This window comes from Macaca fascicularis, chromosome 18 (genome assembly GCF_037993035.2).
Source record: "Macaca fascicularis isolate 582-1 chromosome 18, T2T-MFA8v1.1".
Taxonomy (NCBI): Eukaryota; Metazoa; Chordata; class Mammalia; order Primates; family Cercopithecidae; genus Macaca; species Macaca fascicularis.
This window is the reverse complement of record NC_088392.1, coordinates 77,859,339-77,885,480: the sequence shown is the minus strand read 5'-3', so window position 1 is coordinate 77,885,480 and position 26,142 is coordinate 77,859,339. Positions and strand designations below refer to the sequence as shown.

Here is a 26,142-nt window from a genome sequence, read left to right as displayed (position 1 = left end):
GTTAAATCAGTGAAGGACTGATAAGACAATTTGCCTCCAACAATTGACTTTAACCTGCAAAGAATAAAATCAAAATATCTAAAAGGTGTTATTAGCAACAACTATTAGAAAAAATCTGTACCTAACATTTCAAGGATCCCAGACTTTGTAATGTTAGGAACAACGGTTTTTAAAATATTTTTAAAAGTCTGATCTCATTAATATGGAACAAGTACCACTAATCTGGAAATGAGGGAAAAGGCCGATAATTCAGACCTGTGTGTAGACCAAATGAGATTAAGCATCTAGAACAATGCCCAGCAAGGAGACATTAGTGAATATAAGGTCGTTTCTTTCGCCATAACCGAACATTTTAACAAACACAACATAAAGGAAGGGACAAATAAAACAGACACAGGCCCTCAAAATCACTTTATAATTTTGGTTAAAATATTCACATCTGTACTAGAGCTTCTCAAGTTATGTTTAAATGACCATTAAGAGCCTTGCAGGCCGGGCGCAGTGGCTCACGCCTGTAATCCCAGCACTTTGGGAGGCTGAGGCTGGTGGGTCACCTGAGGTCAGGAGTTCTAGACCAGCCTGGCCAACATGGTGAAACCCCGTCTCCACTAAAAACACAAAAATTAGCTGGGCGTGGTGGCAGGTGCCTGTGATCCCAGCTACTTGGGGGGCCAAGGCAGGAGAACCGCTTGAACCCGGGGGGCGGAGGCTGCAGTGAGCTGAGACCCGCTTCGACGCACTCCAGCCTGGGGGACAACAGTGAGACTTCGTCTCAAAAACAAAAAAGAAAAATAGAAAAAGATTTTAGGTTACCTGAGCCAGGAGAATATTTATAACTTCTTCATTTTCATTCATCTCTTCTTTGGAAACATCCTCTTTTGAAAGACTGGCTATCTCTTGTGCAATCTTGGTTTCACACTCCTGTCAAGTGGGACAAATAAAAAAGAACTGCTCAGCCTATGTGTAACACAGATTCAACAAATTCACACGTTTCCTTCTCATTTCCTAGAATGGAAACAGTAACAGTCAGATGAACCATCTAGCTGGATGGGCATTTGGTAACTGGGCTTGGAATATAACATGGAAATCTTAGTCTGTGCCTGCACTGTCAAAAATATTCAATTCTGGTGAATGTACTTGCCATTTCTGGTACTCTTCCACAGAAATTACCTATGTAATACTTAGGAGCATGTGGTCAGGAGTGTAAATCTTGAGCACAGAATTTAGTGTTCACAAACATAAGGAACCAGCACCACCATCATGCTCTAGAACATTTCCATCGCCAAAGTGCCCTTGGGCTCCTCCACCATCCGCCGACATCTGGCAGCCCCTGTCCTGGTCTCCATCGCTGCAGTTTTTCCTTTCCTTGAGTTTCATAATGGAATCAATCAGTAAGTAATGTGATTATCTGGCTTCTTTCACTTAGCACAATGCTTTTAAGATTCATTTACTTGGTTGTCTGTATCAGCAGTTGCTGAGCAATATGCCATGGAATAAATGTACGCCGATTTGTTTATCCATTCACCAACTGATGGACATTGGGGTTGCTTCTAGTTGTAAGCTATTGTAACTGGAGCTGTTAGGAACATTTCGCACGTGCCTTGTGAGGGCAAATGCTTTCTTCTCTTAGATAAATACCTAGGAGTGGGAAGGCTGGGTGCTATGGTAAGTAACAGTATGTTTAACTTTATAAGAAACTGCCAAGCTGTTTTTCAAAATGGCTACACCATTTTGCATTACCAAGAGCAACCTATTCTAGCTGATGTATGCTGTTATCTCAGAGTACTTTTAATCTGTATTTCCTTAATGACTGATGATGGTGAGAGTCTTTGCATGTGCTTATTTGTCATCTATATATGATCTTTGGTAAAGTATTTGTTCAAATTTTTGCCTTTTAAAAATTGGTTGCTTTCTTATTAAACTGTAAACATCTTTTAAAAAAAAATTCACATCCTTTATCAGACACAAGCTTTTTGCAAATATTTTGTCACAGCTTCTGGCTTGGATATTTATTTTCTTAATACCTTTTGAAGATCATGTTTTTAAATTTTTGATGAAATTCAATTTATCAAATTTTTCTTTTATAGTTTATAATAGGTTTTGTGTCCTATTTAGGAAATTACTGCCTAAGCCAAGGTCAGTAAGATCTTTTCCTGTTTTTTTTTTCTTCTGGAAGCTTTTTTAGTGTTAGTTTATGATTCATTTCAAGCTATTTTTTGCATATGTTGTATGGGTAAAGTTTTTCTTTTCTTTGCATCTGTTCCCGTGCTATTTGTTGAAAAGAATATCCCTTCCCCACTGAATTATTTTAGTATCTTCATTAAAAAGTAATTGCCCATATATGTGTAGGTCGACTTCTGAACTTTCTATTCTGTATGTGTATCCGTATCCAATACCTATGGTCTCAATTAACTGCAGCTTTGTAGCAAGTCTTGAAATCAGGTAGTATGAGTCCTCCAATCTTCCGGTTATGTTCTTCTTCAAAACTGTTTACCTATTCTAGGTCATTTGTATTTCCACATACATTTTAGAAGAGCTTATTCATTTTCACAAATACCATCTGTCTGGATTTTGATTGGGACTGGACCCACGGATCAGTTTGGGAAAACCTAACATCTTAACGATATTGAATCTTCTGTTCCACATGCATGATGTCTCTCTCCATTTATTTAGGTTTTTTTTTTTTTGAGGTTTAATATCCAGTTGTGCATTTCTAATATATAGATATACAGTAGACATTTGTGTATCTGATCTTGTAACCTACAACCTTGCTAAACTCACTGATTAGTTCTTTTTCTGTAGATTCCTTAGGATTTTATATGTAGATAATTGTTGGGGATAGGCCCCCACAATCTGGCCATAAACTGGCCCCAAAAGTGGCCATAAACAAAATCTCTGCAGCACTGTGACAGTTCGTAATGGACACGATGCCCTCGCTGAAGGTTGTGGGTTTACTGGAATGAGGGCAAGGAACACCTGGCCCACCCAGGGCGGAAAATCGCTTAAAGGGGTTCCTGAACCACAAACAATAGCATGAGCGATCTGTGCCTTAAGAACATGCTCCTGCTGCAGATAACTAGCCAGAGCCCATCCCTTTACTTCGGACCATCCCTTTATTTCCCATAAGGAATACTTGTAGTTAATCTATAATCTATAGAAACAATGCTTATCACTGGCTTGCTGTCAATAAATACGTGGGTAAATCTCTGTTCGAGGCTCTCAGCTCTGAAGGCTGTGAGACCCCTGATTTCCCACTCCACACCTCTATATTTCTGTGTGTGTGTCTTTAATTCCTCTACTGCCGCTGGGTTAGGGTCTCCCCGACTGCGCTGGTCTCGGCAGATAATCATGTTATCCAAGAATAAAAATTTATTTCTCTCCAATATGCATGTCTTTTTTCTTGCTTTACTGCACTGGCTAGAACATCCAGTACGATGCTGAATAGAGGTGGTAAGAGCAGAAATCCCTGCAGTGTACACCAATCTTAGGGTAAGCATTTAGTCTTTCACTATTAAGTATGATAACTGTAGATTCTTTGTAGATGTACTTCATCAGGATGAGAAAGTTATCTGCTGGGAGTTTTATCATGAATAAGTACTGAATTCTACCAAATCTTTTTCTGCATCTACTGATATGATGTTGTGGGTTTCTCTTGTTTTTAGTCTGTTAATATAAGTTACTTCTTTCTTTAAAAGTCATTTGTTCCTCAAAGTTGAAATTTGGGAAAATCTAACATCTTAACGACATTGAATCTTCTGTACCACATGCATGATTTATCTCTCCATTTATTTAGGTCTCTTTTTTTTTTTTTAGTTTCAGTATCTAATTGTGCATTGCTAATACATAAAAATACATTAGACTTTTGTGGAATCTTTTGTGCACTTTGTGAATTAATGAGCTGGCGTGAAAACACAGCATCGGGAAAATCGGTAAAGCAAAGTTAATCCATCCCTTCTTATATTGGCTCTGGCTGCTATATCATGATTCCTTTATCTGAGCGAGATGTAGAAGCAAGATAAACGAAAGCCAAACCTCCATCAGCCCTGTCCTAGGTCAGTCAGGGGACTCTTCATTTAAAGGCTGACTGGCAATGCCGTATGATTAACAATTACAATTTGCCCCTGAAGCCTGAGTGGTCCGTCTCTAATACCTAATTCTAGGCTGAGACATGAAGGGAAATTTTTAACAGCAACAACAACAACAAAAAACAGGTAAAGGAAGCAAGAGAGAGAGAACCTGGTGAGCTAGGGAAAGAAGGAAAACACGCAGAGGGCTTCCGCTAGATTCCATACCCCGGAGTGCCGTGGAAAAGTTCCACGAATGCGCCCGTCTCACAAAGCTATCCTCCACATGAATACAAATCTCTAACCTCAAAGAAACAGAAGGACTCAGGTTGCCTTTGTCTTTTTAACACAACCACAACAGAGACCTACTATCATGTTCCCCAATTCAGGCAAGGGCTAACTAATGATCCTTGGATGTGCTGTTTAGATGCTGCAGTGGATCTGCAATGTGGATTTTAAGGTGATCCAGAGATCTGGGATTTTACTGTTGCTGTGGCTGGTCCACTCACAGTCCCAGAACCAAGCAACACACACTAAACAAGAGGGAACTCAAAAGTCTGACTGGTGTACCCTAAACTCATCAGGTACTGCATGCCCCTCTTCTTCTTATTACATAAATAGAATCTCTCCTGATCTTCAGGACCTTCCAGGCAACCCTCATCACTACATTTCCAAAGAGCTGATACTAAATGCCTCAAATTCCAGCAGTCCCCGAAGGTGTGTCACCATCCAGCCTGCTTCTCATCTGCAGAAAGCCTTGTTTACAGGTATAACCGAGCAGGAAATGACACATTTTTTAGTAAATTCATTTTTAATTAAAACAAAACTTTCTAGGCCAGGCATGGTGGCTTATGCCTATAATCCCAGCACTTTGGGAGGTGGGAGGACTGCTTGAGCCCAGAAGTTTGAGACCAGCCTGGGCAACATAACAAGACCCCATTTCTACAAGCAATAAAAAATCAGCTGAGCATGGTGGCACACACCTGTAGGCCCACCTACTCAGTACTCAGAACGCTGAGGTAGGAGGATCCCTTGAGCCCAGGAGGTCGAGGCTACAGTGAACCATTATCATGCCATTGCACTCCAGCCTGGGTGACAGAGCGAGATCCTGTCTCAAAAAAAATTAAAAAAACGTTCTAGATTACATTGAAACATGTGACTGACACCAGGCTGCAATATCAATAATACAGGACTAGAAACATTTTAGTGAATAAATTTCCCACCAGAGAAGTTCACTTCAAGTGACATTATCTATAATATTCTTAAAAGAAAGAACTTGGGCTGGGCGTGGTGGCTCATGCCTGTAATCCCAGCACTTTGGGGGAGGCCGAGGTGGGAGGATTACTTGAGGCCAAGAGTTTGAGACCAGCCTGGTCAATATCAAAAGAAAAAGGAAAGAAAGAAAATACTTCAAAGAGCACATAAAGGACATAAAAGACTCCAACACGTTCTATTATAAACATTAGGTATCAAACTAGTAACCCACCTGTCTTTTAGCTTCTCTGAGTTTTCTTTTGAGGGCTGTCAAAATTCTTTGTACTTCCCATAATCTTTCTTCTTTAGACAAATCCTTTATCCCGCCCTGCAGATCTCGATGTAAACAATTCAAAAGAAACTCCTAGAAAGCAATGCCACACACTAAGTTGCATTCCATATCCTCTTATCTTAAACAACACATGCAATTTCTAAAGATGAAGAATCAACTATTTTTCAATTATCCTTTATTTCATTAGAGTAAAATAATGGCACTGATATGATTGAAAAATCATTCTTACTGTTTTGCCAATGAATTATTCGCTAATTTGTATTGGTTCAATAATACTTAACATCCCCATCTCCAATGTCATCATCATTAACTAGTAAGAACTGGGAGCTCACGGCAGACACAAGGGAGGAAAAGCAAGCAGGGGTTTGATAAAGTGCATGCAAATAAATAATCAAATGTAATTAACTTTCTTATTTAGTCTTGATTACACACACCCACACAAACACGGCATGGTTACTTCCATCAAAATAACATAGTAAAAACGCCCAGGATTTGGGCTCAACTCTTGGGTCTATAATAAATAATCATGTTACTTAACTTCCCCAAATTTTAATATTCTTATCTATAAAATATGGCTGATGACAGCAACCTTGTCCAGAAAAAGCAAACATTTTTAGACTATTTACAGCGTGCCTGGCCTGTTTCATGTATTGTCTCATTTGTGGCAAAATCTTCACACCAATCCTTTAAGAGGGCCCATTTTAAAGCAAGAACACCAGCGCTTAAGGTGGTTAAGAATTCGCCTAAAATCAGTTATAACTGAGAGCAGAGCAAGAATTTAAAGCCAGGTCTTTTGATTCCAAAAACTATGCTCTTTCCACCATGGTATTCCGACTTATTCAGCATGAAACAGTACCAGATGGGAATTTCTGACTTCAGTGTGCCTCACATAGCTCCAGACACACAGAAAGTGCTCAGGAAACAAGAGCCCATCACCACTGGACTCCACAATGGCCAATGCAGACGCAGGCTGTGGCAGGCAGGGTGCACACACCTGTCTCCTGATCTCCTCCTTGATGCCCGCCTGGGTCTCTGGCAGTGTGGGCATCGTGGCCATGTTAGACCATCGCAGAGGTTTCGTCACTTGCTTTAGTACCACATTTCCAAAGAGTTCTTGCACATGTGTGAAAAACACATACAGGACTCGATTGCTAATCTAAGAAAAAAAGATTTACAAGAAAACCATTAAAATTATCATTCTATTTCAGTTATTTGTGTCTAACATAATATATCCTTTAATCCTGGACACATAAAGAAAATTCTACCCAGTACTGACAACACAGTCTTTGCTAGTTAATGGTCAATTTAAGAAGAAAATGGTCAATTTAAGAAGAAGACTCATAAAATATGAGTTAAATCATGTATTCAAGCACCAGAAAGAATTGAAGAGGAAAAAAAAAAACCAAGAAAAGGATAGAGAAGCTGATGCCCATTCATTTGTTTTTTTTTTCTATCACTACAGTATTAACTGATTAAAACACCTTATGTTTTTTTGAGTATTGTTTTGTTTTTTTGTTTTGAGATGGAGTCTCGCTCTGTAGCCCAGGCTAGAGTACTGTGGCACAATCTCAGCTCACTGCAAGCTCCACCTCATGGGTTCAAGCGATTTTCCTGCCTCAGCCTCTCTGGTAAGCTGGGATTACAGGTGTGCGCCACCACGCCTGATTGATTTTTTTGTATTTTCAGTAGAGATGGGGTTTCACCATGTTGGCCAGGCTGGTCTCGAACTACTGACCTCAAATGATCTACCCACCTCAGCTTCCCAAAGTGCTGCGATTACAGGCATGAGCCACCATGCCCAGCTAAAACATCTTATGTTCTTTATTTTGAACTTACTTTGAGATATTTTAACAGCTACAATGGGCTGAATGAGGACCGTGAGGGAAGTGAGAGCACCACAGCAGTAAAACTGGGTTGAGGTTGAAAGCCCTCACTCCAGAAACAAATACCTGGACACAGCCAGCATTTAAGTGTGGATGTTCACATGCTAGGAGACCAGGGCATTAGGTTGGCTGAAAAGCTACTACAAGAAATTACTTCCTACCTAAAACTTACTCTTACAACACACTTGACTCTTCTATGATACAACCATCTCTATTATATTATAGTAATATTAAGTATCAATGTAATATTTACCAGATCCTGAAATCCTAATATGAATGATCAAACTAAAATCTGAGAAACATTTTGCTTTCAAAGTGTAACCAATGAATAACAGAAGAGTATTTTTTAGAGATAGAATTTTGCTCTGTCACTCAGAGAGGAGTAGAGTGGGATGATCATAGCTCACTGCTGGGCTCAAGCAATCCTCCTACCTCAGTCTGCCAAGTAACTAGGACTATACATACATGCTACCACACCCAGCTAATTTTTTATTTTTTTGTAGAGACGGGGTCTTGCTATGTTGCGTAGGCTGCACTCCTGGCCTCTAGCTATCCTCCTGCCATGCTCCTGAAGTGCTCGCATTAAAGGTGTGAGCCACTGCCTGACTGAAAGACTCTTTAGTAAATAAAAAAACACTCTAATAACAGTGACAGTGATTTACGGTGACTCAGACTACTGGCCAAAAACAGGGCTTAAGATAATAAATATAACTTATCATCTCCCTTTTTATTGGCCTGAGTAAAATATCATTAACTCTAATTAAAAGAAAACATATACTCTATGACAGCACCAACTGAGCAGCAATAAAGGAAAGTCAAGTATATATGTCGTAAAAAGATACCAATTAACACACTGAAATCCTCAGGCTACATCTTCAACCAAACGAATTAACGTTAGGTCCCTTTGTGCCTGAGTTTGATGTGTGTCTGTGATATAATGAAGCAATAACGCTACTGATGAAATAACTGGCATCTCTCAAATTCTACACATGAACTCTGTAACTGTAGATGCCATGGGCTCCTCCTCCACTAATGAAGGATCCTTGTCATCAGACCTTGTTTATAAACCCACATCAAAGACTGTACCACATTCAAATTACATCACTACAAGCTAAAGGGCAAGTATATGCATTATCTTTTACACCAACACTGTCCAAACTATGAAAGGAAAAGACCTGTATTCAAGCTAATCCATCACCTGTCTTCTCAGGTTCACTGCTTTACATGTGACTGAGCAACAGAAAATTACCCCAGTCCCGCAGTGTCAGGACCAGAGGGTATGCGTGTAGAGAAGACCATGTACCTGCACGGTTGGGCTGAGCACTATAGAAATGTTCTGTATATTCATTTTTGTTTCCAGTTCCTTTGCGATGACATGGTCCATGTGCACAATGAGCCAAGAAATCAGAAGATAGTTACATTCTGGCAGTTCTTTGAGTAAACGCTGGAATTCCTGCACTTTCTCAGTCTCCGTGGTCCTCCCACAAGCCTCTTCAAATCTGGGCATAAGCTCTTTGGTAAGCAAATTCTCTGGAAGGTCTCGCAAATACTGCTTCAGCAAACTGGCTACAGTGTTAGGCTCATATTCTTCCAAGTTTGTAGACTCCTCCCGGTCATAGGCTGCTTTTAGCTCATCCACCTTTGATTTAATTCCTTAAAACATTCAAATTCAGAAGAGAGAAGATACGGAGAAAAGAAAATCAAACATACAAGCTTTCTTTACCATTACACCCACCCTTGCTAGGCAGATCTGCAGATCTGAGAACAGCAACCTGACCAATAACAAACCTCTTGTTATGAAATATTTATCTGCCCAAAGGTCGTACAATTTCTCTCTAAACACCAACATGTAAGACTACACTGGCTGGGCACAGTGGGTCACACATGTAATCCCAGCACTTTGGAAGGCTGAGGCAGGCAGATCACTTGAGCCCAGGAGTTCGAGACTAGCTGGACAACATGGTCAAAACCCGTCTCTACAAAAAATACAAAAATTAGCCGTGCACGGTGGCGTGCACCTGTAGTCCAAGTTCTTTGGGAGGCTGAGTTGGGATGAACAATTGAGCCTGGGAGGTTGAGGCTGCAGTGAGCCATAATTGCACCACTGTATTCCAGCCTGGGCAACAGAGTAAGACACTGTCTCAAAAAATTAAAAAATTAATTAAAAATAGGCCAGGTGCTGTGGATCACACCTGTAATCCCAGCACTTTGGGAGGCCAAGGCAGGAGGATTACTTGAGGTCAGGAGTCCAAGACCAGCCTGGCTAACATGGTGAAACCCTGTCTCTACTAAAAATATAAAAATTAGCCAGGCGTGGTGGTGGGTGCCTGTAGTCCCAGCTACTTGGGAGGCTGAGGCAGGAGAATCACTTGAACCTGGGAGGCAGAGGTTGCAGTGAGCCGAGATCACGCCACTGCACTCCAGTTTGGGTGGCAGAGCAAGACTCTACCTAAAAAAAAAAAAACAAAGAAACCCAAAAAAACAAAAAACTAACTTCAAAAGTGAATTTAACCAAAAGTAAAATGATAATTGAAAAGCTCAACAGTCAGAACAAAAGTCAAAGCAACCACGGATATATTAAGCAAATATGCCCATCAATTCAGGAATTTGTTTTCAACGTAAAAACATCACATGGTGGCTCACACCTGTAATCCCAGCACTTTGGGAGGCAGAGGCAGGTGGATCACCTGAGGTAGGGAGTTCAAGACCAGCCTGGCCAACATGGTGAAACCCTGTCTCTACTAAAAATACAAAAATTAACCAGGCGTGGTGGCGGGTGCCTGTACTCCCAGCTACTCAGGAGGCTGAGGCAGGAGAACTGCTTGAACCCAGGAGGTGGAGGTTGCAGTGAGCTGAGATCACACTATTGTATTCCAGCCTGGGCGAAAAGCAAGACTCTGTCTCAAGGGAAAAAAATTTTAAAAAGGTAAAAAGTCAGACAAAAATTAAACTACATTCCAAGTGTAAGTCCTGCTCTACATAGGCAGCCAACTGCTTTTTCTAACAATTCACAAGCCTGACAACAAAAACTGCAGCTTAGCATACCTAAATATGTTCCAAAAAGTTGTGGGTAAATTACTTTTTTATGTGTAAATATTGTACTATAACTGCAAAGGGTGAATGAGCTACCCAAAAAACCACTTTGAAAATATTCTCCATTAAATAATCCCCAACTAATTTCTACTTTAAAGTTTGGATTCTTTAAGCATAACCTTAATCTGAACAGAGCTGGAACAAAAAAAGGTTTAGGTTGCTAAGATCAAATTGTTTTGCTTATTGAACAAAAGGAAACTAAAGCAAACGATTTTCAAACATTACATGAGATTTTAAGTCTTTAGTACGATCTGTATTAAGGGACGTAATTTAGTGACAGTGATTGCTCAGAAGAACACAAAGTAGTTTTTTGTTGTTTTTAATACTTAACACTTTCAGCCAATTATGTGAAACAAACTACAAATTAACGCTGACAGTTCCTATGGGTAAATGCCATCTAAGCTGGACAGCACTTGAGGGTGAATATGGTGCTTACATCTGGACTTTGGCATTCTTTATCCTTTGTGAAAATCTTTTAATGACATTATGATAAATCTGTAACTTACCCAGTATTGACAAAATAAAATCAATAACAAAATACAAAAATAACACTATTATTTTTAGATAATCTTTATTTTGTGACAGAAAATTAGAAAATAACTCCCATTTTCTTACTTTTAATGACAATATGGGTAAACCATAAGTGATAATAACTGAAATTCTTGGCAAAGATTTTTTCTCTTCCTCATGTATATTTAATTCTCCCCCCTGCAGTACCTACCCAACAAACTGTACAAGTAGACAATTAGAATGTGTGTTTGGTTTGCCATTATTCCAAAACTGTTATCAAAATGTTTTTCTTTTAAAAATTGGACACTACAAATAAAGTGTTCCACAGAAAGACAGAGCATACGGGTACACTTTAATGCAAAAAATACAAGAAAATGTAGATGAGTAAATTAAAATGTATAAAATCACTTAAATTGTCTTTCATATTCGTTTAAAATTAGATAAGCAAGAACTAAAACTTCCAGCAAAAGGTCTTAAAATGAATAAGTGAGAACTAACATCTCTAGCAAAAAGCAGTGTTATTAGCAGCACTGTCCATGACAGTAGTATAAGTTGGGCTGACTACAGCACTCTGCCACAGGTTAGAGAATAAACCCAGAACTCAACAGAGCAGGAGCTCAGCCCCCAGCTGTTGCAATATGGGCAGCAGCTCAATCTGAATGCTTTACACACAGAGAAGAGGAGTTCTATGACTGAATTTCCAAAAAAATGCAGACATTAAAAAGTAGGTCAGAGACAAAAAGAATCCTTTGAACAAAGCTGTAGAAAATTTTCAGAGAAACTTTTACCTAAAACAAAACTAATTCATGGCTACTAAGACCATGTGAGAGAAGCAACTTACATTATTAATGTTTAAATGTTTAAAGAATCAATTCGGTATATTATTCTTTTTTTTTTTTTGAGATGGAGTCTTGCTCTGTCTCCAGGCTAGAGTGCAGTGCCATGATCTTGGCTCATTGTAACCTCCACCTCTTGGGTTCAAGCTATTCCCCTGCCTCAGCCTCCCAAGTAGCTGGGACTACAGGCGCACGCCCCCACGCCTGGCTAATTTTTTGTATTTTAGTAGAGACAGGGTTTCACCATGTTGGCCAGGATGGTCTCAATCTCCTGACCTCACAATCTGCCTGCCTCAGCTTCCCAAAGTGCCGGGACTACAGGCATGAGCTACTGCACCTAGCCAATTATTCTTAAAAATCAATTAGTTTAAATATGTTTATATAATACTAAGGAGTTATAAACTCAAATTCAATGCCTAATTTATTTCATTTTCTATAAAAAAATAACATTTTAGTCAAAATACTCTTAAACAATGGCATGTAATCTAGTGGATTATGTAACGGTTTTCCCAATTATCAAAAATATCTGCCCAAGGCCGGGCGCGGTGGCTCACGCCTGTAATCCCAGCACTTTGGGAGGCCGAGACGGGCGGATCACGAGGTCAGGAGATCGAGACTATCCTGGCTAACACGGTGAAACCCCGTCTCTACTAAAAAAAAAAAAAATACAAAAATTAGCCGGGCGCGGTGGTGGGCGCCTGTAGTCCCAGCTATACGGGAGACTGAGGCAGGAGAATGGCTGGAACCTGGGAGGCGGAGCTTTCAGTGAGTGGAGATGGAGCCACTGCACTCCAGCCTGGGCGACAGAGAGAGACTCCGTCTCACACACAAAAAAAAAAAACAAAAAAACTGCCCTTTCTCAGCAAAACTTAAATATCAAATCTACCTTCTAGAATTGCATACGAACCAATTAAATGAAAAAACTAAGTTTAATCTATCTATTCTACATGTGTATGACTTAACAACTCATCATGAAAATACATGTGACCAACAAGTATTATTATTATTTTTGAGACAAGGTCTCACTCTCGCCCTGGCTGGAGTGCAGTGGTACGACCATGGCTCACTGCAGCCTCAAACTCCTGGGCTCAAGTGATCCTCCTGCCTCAGTCAACAATTAATTTTATAAAATAAGTCTCTAAACAGAAACTGGTGATGTACCAAGAAACTGAATAATGGCAATGTAATAATTTGGAACACACATGCTGCTACACGTCAGGGCTTTCATCCTATCACACTGCTTTGTAAGAAATCTTTTTTACTTTTAAAACTATACATATTGCTTGATTTAGATACCCAATCAAAACACACTCTTGCCAAATATGAAATTTAATTTGTATACATGTGGAATAAAGATAAATAGAAAATCAGTGTTGCTAATATATGTAATAGTGGCATGTAGCTGACCAAAGCATTCACATATAGGGCCTAAACACTGACCACGTCTTGGTCTTTTAGCTAAAGTCAGGTGTAGTATCTGTTCCAAGATTTCTGGAGCAGGGAGACGGAGCAGAAGCTCGCTTGGACCACTCCATGTATTGACCGGGTATTGCAGTACCTCTATGAACCGTGCACCAAGAAAACAAAAACCAAAACCATTTCACACCTCTTAGCTGAGCTAAGGAAATGCATTATATGACTGTGTCCATAAACGTGACTCTTGGCCAAGAAGATTCCTTCACAGTGTTAACTTTCCTTTTCTTGCTGATGACCCTTGTATCACTGAGCCTCTGCTTACAGAGGAAAGAAGAAAAAAAAAAAAAAAAGCAGGCGCCTGGGAGTGGTGGCTCACACCTATAATCCCAGCACTTTGGGAGGCCAAGGAGGGCAGATCATCTGCGGTCAGGGATTTAAGACCAGCCTGACCAATATGGTGAAACCTTGTCTCTACTAAAAATACAAAAATTAGCTGGGTGTGGTGGTACATGCCTATAATCCCAGCTACTCGGGAGGCTGAGGCAGGAGAATCACTTGAACCCAGGAGGCGGAGGTTGCAGTGAGCTGAGATCATGCCACTGCACTCCAGCCTGGGTGACAGAGCGAGATTCTGTCTCGAAAATACAAACAAACAAAAGAAAAAAAAAAAAAAAGAGTCTGCATGCAGCCCTGTTAAGCAATGCTACCAGTTTACTTCACTTCGTTTTACTCCTGGCTGCTGCGAGCTACGAACAACTAACGTGAAATCCTCCTAATGGAAGGAAACATAAAAAACCAAATGCTGGAACACCAAAGAAAGGCTGGGGAGAGGGGTGGATTTCTGTGCAACTGGGAGGATCGAGGAAATGAATAAAGCTTAGGATCCAGGCCAAATTGTCCTCACAATATTTTTTCTTCCTTTGAAAAATGAAAGTGAAGTTAATTATTAAAAACCACCAAGTGAAGTGCACATTCCCAGTACCTGATACTCTGTAGATGCCTTCACACTTCATGCCATACTTCTCTACGTAATCTATACATTCACGGAAAACGGCTGGCAGCCGAATGCCATCATACATCATGGTCCTCTCTACTGCATCAGCCAAAGGAATTCCAAAAATGGGTTTGAGATTTGGAACATCAATCTGAGGCACCTCTGGCTCCTGAATTGGCTTTTTCTTTTTCTTCTTTTCCTTCCACTGTTTAACAACATCAGCTGCTGTCAAGTCTTTTGACTTCTTCTCTTTATGTTTTTCTTCTTTGTGCTTTTCTTCTTTATGCTTTTCTTCTTTGGGTTTCTCTTTTATTTTAAAATCCTTTTCCTTCTTTTTAGAAAAGCTGGGCTTCTTGAAAACATGGATACCCTTGGACCTCTTCATTTTAGAAGGACTTTCTGCCTCATCTCCAGAGCTATCTTCCTGAAAGGCTGCATAGCCTTCAGCTGCCAAAGACACGGAGACAGTGTAAGTTATATGTTTGTTTAATGTCAAACTGTCCATATACTTTCTAAAAACAGAACCAAAAAACGGTGCCGCCTGGCACCAGCTATCTAGCTTTTCACTTCTTGGCCAATTCCTCCTGGGCACTTCCCAGCAAAGAAATGGGTTTCTTCTTAGTGAAAATGATGTTGCAGTGACATCTCTTGACCACAAGAGGGGGGACAAAGAGATACAAGTTATCCTTACAGTATTAGGAGGGGAAATAGGTTTTATATGTGTGTGTAAGTAGAATTCTGGCAAACCAAACATCAGAGATACACCTGAAAGGCTCTACATAAAGGGCTAATGGAATGAATCCTTTTCTAAAATACAGCGAGAATGCTTTCGTCATGTGAGTCATGTCCTCTAACATCCTACAGGTTGAGTATTCCTTATCTGAAATACTTGAGACCAGAAGTGTTACAAATTTCAGATTTTTCTGGATATTTGCATTATACCAGTTCAGCATCTCTAACCTAAAAATCTGAAATCCAAAATGCTCCAATGAGCATTTCCTCTGAGTGTCGTGCCAGTGCTCAAAAGATTCAGATTTTGTAGCATTTTAGATTTTCGGAATAGGGATACTCAACCTGTGTTCACTCTACCTACTCTAGCTTTTCCAACTAAGTGGTGCCTGTCACTTTAGGCAATCTCAAAGCAGGACGAACTTCACTCCTGTTGATGTGCTTCAGTTATTCCTCTATCACATTTCACTCTCCTGTCACCAGCTGCTAAGTTCTTTATGGAGACTGCAGCAGGAACTGCAGACTCATTTAAGTAGAGGATTGAACTGGGAAATTCCCTCATCTTTAGATGGTGGCCAAATTCCCTGCATCAGAAAGCTCTGGTTTTCACACACTGACAAATGTGCCCAATTGCTTTACCAACCATGTCACAGTTGTCATAGTTTGGTTTTGTTGTTTTTTTAATATCTGTAACTCTCCTAATTATTTTCCTTAGCTAGCTACCTTGCAAGCTATTATATAAAAGATAACAGCTATTTCCTAAGTTGCCCTCTAACTAAAATACCACGTACCCCACACCAACCAGAATGGCAAGAATCTTAAGGACAAAATACAAAGATGCTTTCGCAAGTGGAATGTTCATACATTGCTGGTGAGAAGGTAAACTGGTACAAGCATTCTGGGGAATTGTTTTGCAGGGATCTACTGAAGCTGAAATACACATGGCCTACAAAAGAGCAATTCCACTCCCAGGCACACACATCACAGAAATACAAAAACATGTACACCACAGAAGCACTATTCATAACAGTCAGAAACGGAAAACCACCCAAGCAAGCAGCAGCAGAACAGATTAATAACTCTAACACATAATGCAATGGAACAATGTCTAGTGCAAAGATGAACAAGTTACTGACACATGGAATAACATGAATTAATCTAACAAACATGTTAAGTTAAAGCTGCCTCCTCACGTATTTTAAGTTTGGCCTAAAGGTTTCTCCGTACATTATGAACTGTAACCTAACTGTGTAATCCTTCAAAAACAAATCAACTTAAAATATCATGAAGTCCAAAATAAGGAATACTTAAAATAACTTACTTTATTTGCTTTTAACATACTAAAAAGCTATGCTCAAATGACTCATTCTCCCTACTGAATAGGCCCTCAAATAGAATGTATGATGGTATTTACTTAAGATAAGTAACTACTTTATTGAAGGTTCCAATAAAGTGTACCCCAGACTGTAATCTACTCTTGTACCAATTACAGAGTTTCGGCCAATCACGGAGGCAACTGTTCAAACTGCTCAAATAAGGCCAATGCCATGCTATAACCAATCCGGCTGTTTATGCACCTCACTTCTGTTTCCTGTGTGTCACTTTACATTTTCTGTCCATAAATGTGACCCTGTGGCAGCACCAGTCACTCTAAACCTATTCTGCTTTAGGGGCTACTGGATTCCCTAATCGTTCTTTGCTCAATTAAACTCTGTTAAACTGGCCAGGTGGGGTGGCTCATGCCTGTAATTCCAGCACTTTGGGAGGCTGAGGTGGGCGGATCACTTGAGGTCAAGAGTTTGAGACCAGCCTCGCTAACATGGTGAAACCCTGCCTCTACTAAAAATATAAAAATTAGCCAGGCATGGTGGCGGGTGCCTGTAATCCCAGCTACTTGGGAGGCTGAGGCAGAAGAATCACTTGAACCTGGGAGGCAGAGGTTGCAGTGACCCGTGATCGCACCACTGCACACTACAGCCTGAGCAACAGAGCAAGACTGTCTCAAAAAAAAAAAAAAAAATCCATTAAATTTAGTTTGTCTAAAGTTTTACTTTTAACATGTAATATTGGGCAAAAGAAACTAGATACAAATAGAAGTATACATAAGTTTAAAATCAGGAGCACCAATCAACAATAAAAGAAGTTTACTTATGGGAGGGGTAGGTGATTCCCTTTAAAGAGGCAACAAAAAAAAATTGATAATGCTTTATTTCCAGATCCTTGCAGTGGTTACATAAGCATATCCACTCATCAAGTTGTATATAATTTGTGTGCTCTGTGTAATCCTTCAAAAACAAATCAATTTAAAATATCATGAAGTCCAAAATAAGGAATACTTAAAATAACTCACTTTATTTGCTTTTAACATACTAAAAAGTTACGCTCAAATGACTCATCCTCCCTACTGAATAGGCCCTCAAATGGAATGCATCATGGTATTTGCTTAAGATAAATAACTACTTTAATGAAGGTTCCAATAAAGTGTACCCCAAATAGCGGACATGACTGACCCAAGAAAAGTAAGATGCTTTAAGGGCAAAATTCCAGTATCAATCTGTTTTGGGGGGGGCCTTCGGTGGGGGAGAGGACAGAGTCTCACTCTGTCACCCAGGCTGGACTACAGTGGTGCAAGCATAGCTCACTGCAGCCTTGACCTCCCAGCCTCCTAAGTAGCTGTGACTACAGGCACACACCACCATGCTCAGCTAATTGTTTAAATTTTTGGTAGAGAGGGGTGTGGCTTTGTTGCTCAGGCTCTTGAACTTCTGACTTCAAGCAATCCTCCCATCTCAGCCTCCCCAAGTGCTGGGATTATAGGCGTCAGCCACTGTGCCCAGCTCAATATCTACTTTCTAGACATTATTTTGAATTATTACTTCAGGAAATATCCAGTAGAAAACTTTGCCATTTCTGGAAACTCAGTATTTTTATTTGTGAGATTAAGTCCCCAAAATACAATTCTAATATACAAAAACTGAGACCCTGAAAAATAAAGAACAGAAAAATCAAACAAGAGTCTCTGCCTTGACATGCTTGCAGAAGACAGCTGGTACATGTAATTAGAGTGGAAGTTTATTTAAAATATATCTAAGCCAGGCACGGTGGCTCACGCCTGTAATCCCAGCACTTTGGGAGGCCAAGGTGGGTGGATCACTTAAGGTCAGGAGTTCAAGACCAGTCTGGCCAACATGGCAAAATCCTCTCTACTAAAAACACAAAACTTAGCTGGGCATGGTGGCGCACGCCTGTAGTCCCAGCTACTCCGGAGACTAAGACATGCGAATTGCTTGAACTGGGAGGCGGAGGTTGCAGTGAGCTGACATTGTGCCGCTGCACTCCAACCTGGGCAACAGAGCAAGACTCTGTCTCAAAAAATAATAGTACAATAAAATAAAATAAAAATATCTAAAGCATAGGAAAAAATGGCACTTACTCCTCTTTTCCTTTTTCTTAAATTTCCCTTTTTTCTTCCCATGATCTTTCTCATCATCAGACACTATATCAGGAGGCTCATGGAGGATGTCGTGGGGAGGTGAAGGCTCGCCAGTGCGGTACAGTCCAGGAAACTTAGTAGGGCTGATCTCTTCAGAGCTGGGGGTCCGGGTAAGCCCGCTGCCATGCTCCACCCTGCGGTGTTCACTGGGGCTGCTGGTGGGGGGCAGGAAGCACTCGGTCATGCTGATGCCCTGACTAGGAAGGGAGGAGGTCTTCTCTGTTACCTATCCATTACACCTGCACCAAGAGAAAAACATGAGCAGAGTCACCTCACACCAGGGAACAAAAACACCACAAATACACAGCACAGCATTTACAAATCAAAAGTATTTTCTTCACAACCCCCTTGTAAAATAATGAAAATCAGAGGTAGAGTTCCCAAAGTCCTTTAAAGGAATACGGAATTCCTTAAAAAAAAAAAAAAAGAAAAGAAAAAAAACCTCATCATTCTAAAGTACTTCATTTTGACTGCTACCCAACATAAAATCTTAGTATTTTACTTTAGGACTAAACAACTATAAATAAGTTACAAAGATATCTTTATAACTACACGTGAACAGTTCATATCGTAATTAAATTTTATAATTAAAGTTATATATTTAATGATTCACATAATTACAGACCACTATGATTCTATGATGCATGCAATTATATATACAGCTCATGTATCAATAATAACTATATTTCTGTACTGCAGTTATGCTAAAAGAAATGAAGGAACCCTCATTTAGTCAATCCTAAAATACATGCAAAATAGTTTTACTACAACAGATGCTACAAAGGGCAAATGTAAGAGGAGTTCAAAATTTGTTCGCACTTTTTCCCTTCTTTAGATGGTAGGTACATAGTCAAAGTACTGCGTTTAAAAGTTACTTGGATTAATTCTTATTCCTCTTTAATGTCATTATGACATTCATTTGAAATACTATCAGAATCACTTTTTCTCTTTGCGCTCACTTTATTTATTTATTTATTTTTTGAGATGGAGTTTGAAGTTTCGCTCTTGTTGCCCAGGCTGGAATGCAATGGCGCGATCTTGGCTCACTGCAACCTCCACCTTCCAGGTTCAAGTGATTCTCCTGCCTCAGCCTCCTGAGTAGCTGGGATTATAGGTACCTGCCACCACACCCAGCTAATTTTTTGTATTTTCAGTAGAAACAGGGTTTCACCATATTGGTTAGGCTGGTCTCGAACTCCTGGCCTCGGGTGAGTCACCTGCCTCGGCCTCTCAACGTGCTGGGATTACAGGTGTGAGCCACTGTGCCCGGCCTCTCTTTGCACTCACTTAAAGGTTAACTTCACAATTAAAAAAATCCATAAGCCATAAGTGACAATTCTGACCATAAACAAAGTCAAAAGCAAGCAAATGTAGAAAAGAAAAAGAAAGTTGCAAATTGGGAGAGCTAATTTCTAAAAAGCAAAGAATTCTTAAATTAATGAAAATAGCAACAAATTAAGAGAACCAGACAAAGGATGTGAACAGGCAGTTCACAGAAAAGTGGCTAAAAAATGAGTGGAAACAATGTTCAACTTCAATTATAATTTTTTAAACAATGAACTATCACTTTTCTAATATGAGAATGGCAAAGAACAAAATGGCACATATAAGATCCATTATGATGGTAAGGATAGAGGAAACAAGACTCACGAGAACACCTACTAATGGTAGAAGTGTAACACGATCCTTTTTGAAAAGTAATCTTATCGTAGCTATTACAATTTTAAATCTATTCTTTTGATCCAGGAATTCCGCTTTTAGGAAATTATCCTTCAGACATACTTTCACAAAAATGCAAAGATATATGCAAGAAAATATTCACTGCAGTACTGTAAAAACAAAAAACAAAATAATTTAAAATGCTATCACTAGAATACTGATTAAATTATGGTTTATCCAAATAATAGGCTATAAAGTCTCTCTCTGTCTCTCTCTCTCACACACACACACACACACACACACACACACACACACACACACACACACACAGAGTTTCTGAAAACATATCAGAAACGGTTAATTACTATTAACTCTTGGAAGCGTCATAAGGGTAGACATTATTCTTTCCATTGTATCCTTTCTATATAGTTTGAACCTTGCCATGTCTATATATTACTTCTATCACTTAAAAAAATGAAAAGCGGCCTGGCACGGTAGCTCATGCCTATAATACCAGCACTCTGGGCTGCCAAGGTGGGTGGACCACTCGAGCCCAGGAATCTGAGACTAGCCTGAGCAACACGGCAAAACTTTGTCTCTAAAAACACAATACAAAAAATTAGCTGGGTGTGGTGATAGATGCCTATAGGCCTAGCCACTTGGGAGGCTGAGGTGGGAGGATCACTTGAGTTCAGGAGACGGAGGTTACAGTGAGCTGAGATCGCACCACTGCACTCCAGCCTGGGTCACAGAGTGAGACCCTGTCTCAAAATAAAAAAAAAAAAGAACAAGCTATTTTTTGATCCTGTAAAAATTATGCAGCATTAAAAATCATGCTTTTGACAATATTTAATGATGTGAGGAAAAAGCAATTTTATTTACAGCATATCAAATATGTAAATATATGCATAAAATAACAGGATATTAATAACAATTATCTCTGAATTGTAAGATTATGAGTGATCTAAACTCCCTTTTTGTCTTTCTGCTTTTTATAAATTTTCTACCCAATATGCACTATTGCTTGTAGAATCAGAAAAAAAAATTAAAAACAAAAAAAAGTTTTCATTGAAGGATCAATAAGCATCAGTATAATTCTGTTATCTTAATGGGCCCTGACTTTTGGCTATCTTTTTATGATTTTTGTTTTTGTTTTTTTGAGATGCAAGTCTCGTTCTTGTTGCCCAGGCGGGAGTGCAGTGGCGCACTCTTGAGTCACTAAACCTGTCTCCTGGGTTCATGTGATTCTCCTGCCTCAGCCTCCCAAGTAACTGGGATTACATGTGTGCCTCACCACACCTGGCTAATTTTTGTATTTTTAGTAGAGACGGTGTTTCACCATGTTGGCCATGGCTGGTCTTGAACTCCTGACCTCAGGTGATCCACCAGCCTTGGCCTCACAAAGTGCTGGGCTTACAGGTGTGAGCCACCATGCCTGGCCTTGGCTATCGTTGTTTTTTGTTTGTTTGTTTGTTTCAGAACGCACTCTGTCACCCAGGCTGGAGTACAATGGCGGGATCTCGGCTCACTACAAGCTCCGCCTCCTGGGTTCACGCCATTCTCCTGCCCCAGCCTCCCAAGTAGCTGGGACTATAGGTGCCTGCCACCATGCCAGGCTAATTTTTTTTTTGTATTTTTAGGAGAGACAGGATTTCACCGTGTTAACCAGGATGGTCTCGATCTCCTGACCTTGTGATCCGCCCACCTCGGCCTCCCAAAGTGCTGAGATTACAGGCGTGAGCCACCACGCCTGGCCTTGACTATAGTTTTTTAAAGTGCATTCTCTTTTCCCATTAATTGAAGTTTTGACAATCTAAGAGTTGAGAGTTTAAAAGGACCTAGAGTTCAACAAGGTAACAGTAATTACACATTAGAGATGAGGAAACTGAGCTCAAGTCCATGGAAGCTAAAACACAACTTGTGGGGCAGGAGCACAGCTTTACACTCCAGAAAAAAAAAATGCTCATAGATTTATCACCCACACGGATACCATGTTGTATACTTCTCTGTCTTTGCTCATTCTCTCCCAGGAATCCAGCCTTCCTCTCAGTATTTTTGTGTGGCTAATTCATATTCATCCTTTAACACTAGGCCTGCAATTGAGCACGATTTTGTAGATGATGGAAACATCCTAATTTTGGATTATGGTGATGGTTGCAGAAACCCATAAACTGGCTAAAAATCATTAAATTATACACTTCGAGTGGGTGGATCTTACATGAGTTCTACCTCAATAAAGCTGTTTAAAAAAATCAAGCACCAGCAACACTTCTCCAAGAATCCTCCTGGTGACCCACCCCATCTAGTATAAGCCACAAATACTCCTTTTCTGTGTCCGAGAACATCCTGAACATACCTCTTCACAGCGCTTACCATACTGTATTTCAATTACATATGCATGTGTTCACCTCGCTAACGGTGAGCTCCAACATTTCACACTACCTATGGCACACACTAAGTAGTCAAATGTTTATTTAATAAACTAATTGGTATCTTTTCTGTTCTCAACATATTTGTTGTTGATGAGACAAATATTAGAAGAAATGAATCTTGCCCTGAGCCTTAAGTTCTAATTCAGGAAATAAAGAAAGGGAGTCGACATTTTATTTGAGTTCCTGTGCCTTCTGGGTTTCACATGCAGTAATTTAGCTAACTCCATAAGAAAAGCAGTATTTTTCCATGTTTACAAACAGAGAAAGTAAGGCTCAGAGAGCTTAAATAGCTTACCCTAAATCACATAGCAAAAGATAAAACTGGGATCTGTTTGACTCAAAACACTTTTTTTTTTCACTGAACCCCCCTTCATATATACACACACAAAAGGGAATAAATACATTTATGCCAGGAGGAACAGTGTGGTTAAAGACACACAGGAACATTTGGGACTTACGAGAATGGGAGAAGACCAGCCTGACCCGGGCAGTTCTTGCTAAGAAGCAATGGAAAAGACATTAAAAGATACGGTGGGCTCAGACAACTGAATGCCATGCTGAGGAGTTCAGACCTGGTGTGGGAGTCATTACCAATTCCAAAGCCAGAAAGTGACAAAACTGGCGCTAAGAGAGGAGTAAGGGCAGGAATACCAGCAGCAAAATGCCAGATGGCTTTTGATCATTCACTCCTACAATATTGGTTAAGTTATACCTATGTTTCCACGTTCTCCTGGTACACAATTATTTTTGTTTCCATACTAGACTGATAAAGACAAGAAGACAGTTTTGTTCATGAAGTATTTAATAGATTATCTCACAAAAGCTACTCCAAAGAAATATTTATTGACTTGTTGTGCTACGGACTGAATGTGTCCCCTCAAAATTCATATATTGAAACTTAATCGCCAGGGTGATGGTATTAGGAGGGAGGGCCTTTGGGAGGTGACTAGGTTGTGAGGGTGGAGTCCTCATTAATGGGATTAGTGTCCTCTTATGAGGACACTCTCTCCTCCTTTTTATGAGTTCACCATCTCCATCCACCACTCGAGGACACAGCAAGAAGGCCCCATCTATGAACCAGAAAGTGGGCCCTCAGCAGACACCAAATCTGTCAGCATCTTGATCTTGGACATTCCAGCCTGCAACTAAAAGCAATACATTTCTGTTGTTTATAAGCTACCCACTTTATGGTATTTTGTTATAGAAGTCCAAACAGACTACGACAACTTAATTCATCTAGAGTTGAAGATAAGTGGAGCCACTAAAGGCAGACATGAAGGAGTGAGCGTCTGAGTGCAGGATGGTTTAGTAAGAAAGGAAGAACAACGTGTTTGCAATAGGACATATTGTTTGACCACTGGGGAGCTATAGCAAGCCCAAACTTCACTGAAGAAAAGGGCAGAAGAGAGAGGCTTCAAATGGTCCATAATAAAATTTAATTAAGTATAAATATTCAAAGGTAAGAAAATAAACAACAAAAATCCAAAATTCTTATTTCTGAGGCAAGAGGATACCTGGTGTAAATTACTGAAAATTTGAATAAAGATTAGTTATCCTTATTCTTCCTGGTAAGTACAACTAAAATTCCCAGATCAGATTAAAAAGAAGAAGAAAGAAGAAAGAAGAAGAAGGAAGAAGGAGGAGGAGGAGGAGGAGGAGGAGGAGGAGAAGGAGAAGAAGGAAGGAAGAAAAAGAAGGAAGAAGAAGAAGAGAAAGAGGAAGAAGAAAAAGAAGAAGAAGAAAAAGACTCTGAAAGGTAGACAGAAGGAGGCAGACCGGTTCAGTACCTCAGGATAGGAGGAACATGGTGGTGGGTTCCCAGAGTTTTCTTCTATCTCACACCACAGACTTGGAATGATAGAAGCTGGGAAATCCAGAAATGCCAACAGGCATAGACAAAAACAAGAACAAAAACAGCTACAGTATTCAGGACAGTAAGGTGTTGCAGTAAGAACAGACAATAGATCAGAGGAACAAACAGAAATTCCAAAAAGAAATGCACATGTGTATAGTTAATTGATTTTCAACAAAGGTTGCAGAGGAATTCAATGAGGGGACAATCTTTTTCAACAAATAGTGCTGGATAAGCATATGGGAAAAAATGAAGCTCAACTCTCTATGTCATATCATGTACAAAATATAATTCATGATAAATTACAGATCTAAAACTTAATGGCTAAAAACTATACAACTTCTAAAAACATATTTTTGAGGGCTTTGAGAGGGTAAAAACTTCCCAGACACTACCAGAAAGAACTAACTATAAAATAAAAAACTGACTAATTGGACTTCTGCTCATCAAAAGACACTATTAAGAAAAGAAATAGGCCAACCACAGTGGCTCATGCCTGTAATCCCAGCAATTTGGGAGGCTAAGGCGAGAGGATCACTTGAGCCCAGGAGGTAAGCTGCAGTGCGCCGTGACCACAGTGCACTTCAGCCTGGGTGACAGCGAGAGGCCTTGTTTCGTAGGGAAAGAGAAAGAAAAAAAGATAAAATGAACAGTCAAGCCAAAGACTTGAAGACTACATTTGTGTGTGTGTGTGTGTGTGTGTGTGTGTGTGTGTGTGTTTCACAAAGGATTTTATTTAGAATAATAAAAAGATTAAAAACCCATAACAAAAATGGGCAGAGTTGAAAAAACAGTTTACAAAGGAAAATACAATATGAAAATTGATCATATGAACTGGGTCACTGGTCATACCCAAATAAAACTGAGTCAAGAAGCCAAGAGGAAAAAGCACTCTGGGCACACACCATTGCTCCAAGAATGTCATTCTCTGCCAGCCTGGCTGCTGAAACTGCCTGCTGTAACCTGAAACCAGTTTTATCTAATCACTACCTAAGCAACCAGCTGCCACTCTAAGACTGGCTTTACCCACCGTCACTCACCACTCAGAGCTTGCCAGTCCCCCAAACCTTACTAGTGCTGATGAACTTTCTCACAAAGCAATATAAAATAGCTCTCTTTTTAAAAATAAAACCCCCAACCTTATCTTTGTTCATGGGACACAGCAAAGACCATCAGGTCTGTGTGAGTATGCCCTGAATTGCAATTCCTGCTTACCAAATAAAATGTTTTAAATGTAGAGATTTATCTCTATATTTTATTTCATTTTGACATACGGATGGTTAGTAAGCCCAAGAAAAAAATATCAAATGCAAATTAAAATCAAAATGAGCCATCAATAGACATCATCTAGAACGGCTAAAATTTAAAAAGAACAACAATCCCTAACACTGGTAAGGATATAGGGCACCCACAAATCTCACACACTGAGACTTGGAAAACTGGCAGTATCTTTACTTAAGCATATCCTTCTATATGACCTAGCAATTTCACTCCTTATTTACCCAAGAGAAATGAAAACAAATATTCACAAAAAAAACCCTGCTTATCATCAGAGTAACTTGATTTGTAACAGCTAAAAACTAGAAACACCCACATTGCCAACAAACAGAAGATTGGATTCATATAAGGGAATAC

The 26,142-nt window shown here is 39.8% G+C and overlaps 1 protein-coding gene and 1 pseudogene across 10 annotated transcripts in view; one reads left to right on the top strand and one right to left on the bottom strand.

The window, feature by feature from the left end:
* The window catches only part of RALBP1 (ralA binding protein 1), a 62,065-nt gene that overhangs the window by 5,680 nt on the left and 30,243 nt on the right, over positions 1 to 26,142 (bottom strand). For 5 of the 10 annotated variants that reach the window (XM_045377846.3, XM_074022926.1, XM_065534229.2 and 2 more), the window contains 6 exons: positions 18,505 to 18,803; positions 14,331 to 14,789; positions 8,797 to 9,146; positions 6,605 to 6,766; positions 5,551 to 5,682; positions 814 to 921 (listed from right to left, as the gene is read on the bottom strand). In XM_045377846.3, the coding sequence (XP_045233781.1) occupies positions 814 to 921; positions 5,551 to 5,682; positions 6,605 to 6,766; positions 8,797 to 9,146; positions 14,331 to 14,789; positions 18,505 to 18,748 (1,455 nt within the window). In that variant the 5' untranslated portion in view covers positions 18,749 to 18,803. The remainder of the gene's footprint in view (positions 1 to 813; positions 922 to 5,550; positions 5,683 to 6,604; positions 6,767 to 8,796; positions 9,147 to 14,330; positions 14,790 to 18,504; positions 18,804 to 26,142) is intronic. The other 5 variants (XM_074022930.1, XM_074022929.1, XM_074022928.1 and 2 more) reach the window with 1 other exon arrangement.
* Positions 13,371 to 13,512, top strand: LOC123570136 (U2 spliceosomal RNA; annotated as a pseudogene).